Source organism: Micropterus dolomieu, linkage group LG08 (genome assembly GCF_021292245.1).
Source record: "Micropterus dolomieu isolate WLL.071019.BEF.003 ecotype Adirondacks linkage group LG08, ASM2129224v1, whole genome shotgun sequence".
Lineage (NCBI taxonomy): Eukaryota > Metazoa > Chordata > Actinopteri > Centrarchiformes > Centrarchidae > Micropterus > Micropterus dolomieu.
The window spans coordinates 26,431,334-26,436,739 of NC_060157.1; the positions used below are offsets into that span (position 1 = coordinate 26,431,334).

At 38.1% G+C, this 5,406-nt stretch overlaps 1 protein-coding gene across 4 annotated transcripts in view; it reads right to left on the reverse strand.

The window, feature by feature from the left end:
• LOC123975792 (solute carrier family 35 member C2-like) overlaps positions 1–5,406 on the reverse strand; it is a 58,560-nt gene that overhangs the window by 13,710 nt on the left and 39,444 nt on the right. For all 4 annotated transcript variants that reach the window (XM_046057548.1, XM_046057539.1, XM_046057540.1 and 1 more), the window contains 4 exons: positions 2,710–2,856; positions 2,419–2,475; positions 1,708–1,746; positions 1,436–1,574 (listed from right to left, as the gene is read on the reverse strand). In XM_046057548.1, the coding sequence (XP_045913504.1) occupies positions 1,436–1,574; positions 1,708–1,746; positions 2,419–2,475; positions 2,710–2,856 (382 nt within the window). The remainder of the gene's footprint in view (positions 1–1,435; positions 1,575–1,707; positions 1,747–2,418; positions 2,476–2,709; positions 2,857–5,406) is intronic.

Below are 5,406 nucleotides of genomic sequence, written 5' to 3' on the forward strand. Positions count from 1 at the left end.
TTTCCAAGTGCATCTTGGCTCCTTCAGGAAAAGCAAATAATTTCCCCATGCAGCAGCACAGTCGCACATATTCAGTTCAGCCTGTGGCTGAAAAGTATCAGACAACTGTAGTAACTGTAGCCTTTCACAACAACTTATAAATTGCAGACAGAGCTGGCTGCCACAAGAGGAAAGACTCTGCTCCCAGTGCTACAGAGGACAGGTGGAGACAGAACTGCACTTTCTAACCTCATGCCCTAAATATAAAACACTTTGCAAACATTTCCCTAATATACCCCAAATTCAAATTTCAGACACACACAAACTCCCCTATTTACTGGGAGAAATGCCCAAATGTCAAATAATTGCTGCAAAATATGTCTCCTCATGCCATGAAGTGAGGACAAGCAGTGGAACCTCTGATTATTTTGACTGTTTGATGTTTTAGTAATTGTTCCTTTATTTGTATCTTGTTTTTAAATATTTTTTATTTTTTGTCTGTTAATACACACACACACACACACACACACACACACACACACACGCTTACTGTTTCATTTACTTTTATTTTTAATATTTATTTTTACGTAATTTTTATTTTATTTTTTATTAAAACACACACAAACACAACATTTACTGTTTTATTTACTTATGTAATGAAATGTATGAAATTAATTGTTCTTATGTAATTTATTTATAGCTTTGGCAAAATTGTTGTTATTCATCCAATAAAGCTGATTTGATTTGCATAATTTTCTTTATATTTTATAAATGTTTTTATTGCTCCTTTACATCCATTTAATTATTTCAGAAGAAAACAAAATTTGAATTGTCTGTTGGTTATTTTGTCAACAGTAAATCTATAATCAGTATTATCAGATGTCATTCTTATAATCTGTTTCTTAATTATTTCTACATATAGGACAATTGAAATCAAGCATCATTAGTAACTGCCATTTCTTTAAAATGACAGGGGAGTGAGCGAGGACGTTTGGAGAATACAAATCTTCATATCTCTTCCTCACAAACCTCTCTTGCAACCCTGTAGGGAAAAGCTAGGATATGAGAAGAGAAGTGAGCGAGGAAAGCAAGGAGCCACAAGGTGGAAAGCAAGATTCTTTCTCAGATTAAGTTTTCATACTGAATCTTCAACGGACTGGATTTTGATCGCTCCGGCCACATTTGGAAGTTGTCATGTAACCACAAAGGATTGTTTATTCAACTTTGTTGACACAGCTGAACAAACAGCACAGAGAAGCTAATGAAGTCTGTATTGCACTGCAATCCTTATCACCAGCTATATGGTATTTGTTATCCTATATGCAAGTATTTATTCAAATATAAACATTTTTCTACAATGTCAGGCTGCATTTATGGTTATTACTGTATAGATACAAGTAATAAGAGAAGAAAAGAAGTAGGGCGTGAATTAAAGCAGTGAAAGAGATGATCTCACTTGGTGCTCTGTGTCAGCTGGACGTCTCTGTACAGGGTGTAGGTGGGGAGGGTGTTGAAGACAAAAGGCTCGGCTGCCACGCCCTCCACAGACGAGTGAGCTTTCTGAGTCAGACCAAAGGCTTCCATCATGTCAAATCCTGAGACACCAAACACATGACAGAAACAATGAGGTGGATTTTTTTAATGCAACACGGGGACAGAAATCTAATGTTTCAAAATGAGCCTTTTATGGAGGAGTTTGCAGTTATGATTGAGGACAGCTCGTCTCACCTTTAACAATGCTGTTTCTGATGGTGACTGCAGGACAGACTGCAACATAACAGGGCAGTGTTGATTTTTTTCCCAGCATTTTCAGTACATTGATTAAATTAATTCATTAATTAAGACATTACAGGGAATCATTCCATGATTAAAATACCAAAGTCTTACTATGGGCTCCGGGTAAATTAAAACAATTTTGCTATTTGATAAAGTGAGAAAGCAATACGGCGTAAGGGACTGATTATCCAAAAAACATTCTTACACAAGAGTGGAATATATTATTGCTTATTATCACCTTTCAGTGGGAACATTTTGTAATAAGAAGAAGATGTTTTTATGGTCTGATTCACATTTGTGTGGTCTAAATCAATGGAAACAAGCACATTTCACTTAAACTGACAAATGAAGCATGAAGCATGACGTCAGTCCTCATGATTACTATGAAATGAATTTCAGCAACATCACCAAAAACAAATTGTTACACACGCACGTTAATGTCTAGACAATGAAAGGGATGTAAAACATGATGTACTCCTCTGTTTGCTGGGGACCTGCTGGAGTCATTTAAAGACCTCCTAGGAATTTCTAGACTTAAAAATATTGCAAGTCTACTCAGATTGAACTGAAATGACATCCCCAAGAGATTACAAAAATAATTAATGTGCTAATCTAAGACTTATTTCGACAGAAGAATATAACTGCGGTAGGATTACAAGTCACCTTCGTTGTGGATAGGGTACAGCCGGGGATGGATGGGAATTCTGGCTGGAGCTGTAGCTATAAAAGGAAGTAAAGACAATCAATCACAAGTGTGAAGACTTTTACACACACACAGTTACTTCTACAACTATTTGATTACATTTCATGGAGGAAAGCACCATAGAAATGATATATTTCACACATTTTAGAGTTTAACGAGGGAATTTACAAAATGCAGGTGTTAGCCTTTGTGGTAAGCTAACGTACTTCCACATCTATCATACAGTCAGTGTTACTGTGATCAGGTCAGACCTGTTGGATGGAGAATGGAGACGGCAGCGCCCTCTGCTGAGTCGAGAAGCGAGTGCACGCTGATGCGATACAGAGTCTGTGGTTCCAGATCAGTGAAGCAGTGACTGCTGCTGGTCTCATCAACCGTTTCTTCCTTTTTCCGCTTGTCTGTACACAACGCACACACAGACAGGACACATACAAACCAATTGGGAAATTAGCAGTGGTTAATGTGGTTTCTGAGACAGCTTTAAATTAGTGATGGCGAGATGAAGCTTCATGAAGCATTCAACCCAATTGGTTCACTCATGGGCCGAAGCTTCACGGTGCTTCATTTGCTCTAGTGTGCCATCAAGTGGACAATAAATGTAAAGGGACAGGCAAAGGGATTATAACGGCACCACGGCTTTGGTGTGTGAAGCTTTGAATTGAATAAATTAATGAATGATGTTTGCGATGCCAATAGCGGTTTCTTTTTTTGGAGATGATTTTACCTGCTTTAGAAAATTATTAATAGGGTAATATGGGGTAAGAGCCCCCAGTTTAATTCTTACAAAAGAATTCCTGTTCCATCACAACTTTTGAAGTTATTTGATCAAAGAAATTCTGACATAAGTTGATCAATATTTTAGTCATTTAAAATATGCCTTAGATACAATGGAATTGTGTTCAATTAAAATCAAATCAAACATCCACAAAATGTTGAGGAGGGTCTATTGCATTTTGCTGCTCCTTTCGAATCACACGCCAAACCAGCGAACCATTTCCTGAATCAGTCATGTGGTATGACCGGCTCGCGAGGCTTCAAACGTCACCACATACGTCACCAACACAAGCCTCGATACGCGCTTCACAAAAATCATCCTGGCTTACTCGACACACGCTTCGAAGCCTTGATACGGAAGGACACATCACTACTTTAAATAGTTATCAATTAGATTTTACAACATATTACCTTTGACGGACTGGATGACAATACGATATCCATCAACCACAGACACAGGTCTCCATAACACACAGATACTGGAGTGGTCTGACCTGACCACACTCACACTGCTGACCCGCAGACTGGCTGGAGTGAGAGAGAGACAGAGACCAGGCCAATCAACAGGAAGGCAAAAAAAATCTGATTCACATACAGAATAGCCAGAGGAGAACTGAACAGCAAGGCAAGCACATGAACAGGCAAACAGAACAAGGACCTTCAATAAGAGTAAACACCAAGCAGCAGGTGTTTAACAGTACAACCTCATTTTACATTTGAGTTGCAGGTATTCAGCAGGGCCCATATGTATGAAACCTCTAAGAAATGGTCTTAAGAATGGTCCTAACGTTTGACTCACTGGTTTTGCCCTGAGCTGAACCGCTGCCTCCTTCTCTGTTGCGGTACTCTGCGGTGACCAGGATGCTGTACCGTGTATCTGGCTGTAATGACTCTAGCACCACCCGCTTTTCACCACCTGGGACTAACACCTGTGGACAACAAACCCAGCTTTAAAGTCAAGCTTTCAAGTAAGACATCCATCTGTAGAGAAAATTGTCAAATTTTGGAATTCTCTGTGACCCCGAGGTGCTCTATGATTTCCTGTCCTGCAGGATGAAGAGGTGACCTTTGCAGCCCACTCACAGTGCTGTCCTGGGTTTCAGCTCCACTCAGCGCAGTGTAAGACACGCGATACTGGAGGACATGAGCGTTGGGAGGTATCCAGCTGACCACCAAGCTGACGGCAGTCTCCTCGGAGACCGTTACGCTGGATGGGCCACCACCAGACACTGCAGAGACAAAATACAAGGAACAATTAATATAAATCTTTATTGGCCCAAAGAGGACATCATTTTTACAGCAAAGCAGCATAAAATCCATAAACACAATAACAATCATTATTACTGAAGACATTAAAAGTGCTTTTTTAAACATTAAAAGGCAATACAGAATACACTATTAGGTTCATGTTAATGCAACGAAAATGCATATTGCTCAATTTCTCATCAATAAAAGGTCCAACGTACTTACAGCTCTGCACAGTTTCCATTGCATTTTAACAATGGCCGGACAAGGTGGAAATAATGTTTTTCTTTTGTTTTAGTAGAATGTAACTAAGTGCATTTACTCAAATCCAAAACCAAATTAACATTTTGAGGTACTTGTACTTTATTTGAGTATTTTCATTTTTTATTCTACTTTATCAGGCTATTTCAATACATTTCAGGGAAATATTGTACTTTTTACTTCACTACATCTATTTCACAGCAAAAGTTACTTTAAGATTAGGATTTCACATATAAAACATATCTGTTTGAAAATGAAGATGCATTATCGATTAAACAACCCAAGAGAATGTAGAGTTGTTGAAATTCGCTCCACTTGACTTCATTAAAATGCTACTCACATGTTACAGTATCAGTAGTGATATTACATTAATCTATAAATGATTAATTAACACTCCGAATTGGGCTGTTTTATTTAATGAGTATTTTTACTTTTGATACTTTATATCTGCTGCTTTCCTGCTATTACTTACAGTATGTACTTTTTCTTAAGTAATTCATACTGTATTGAATGCTGGACTGTTTACTCATAATGTATTTTTGTACACTGAGGTATTGCTACTTTGACTTAAAGCTGGGGTAGGCAATTTATTTCAGAAACAATCAATAAATCAAATGTTCTGACACAAAAATAAAAAACAGGACTCTGTGGCTGCTGCAGGACTGTAA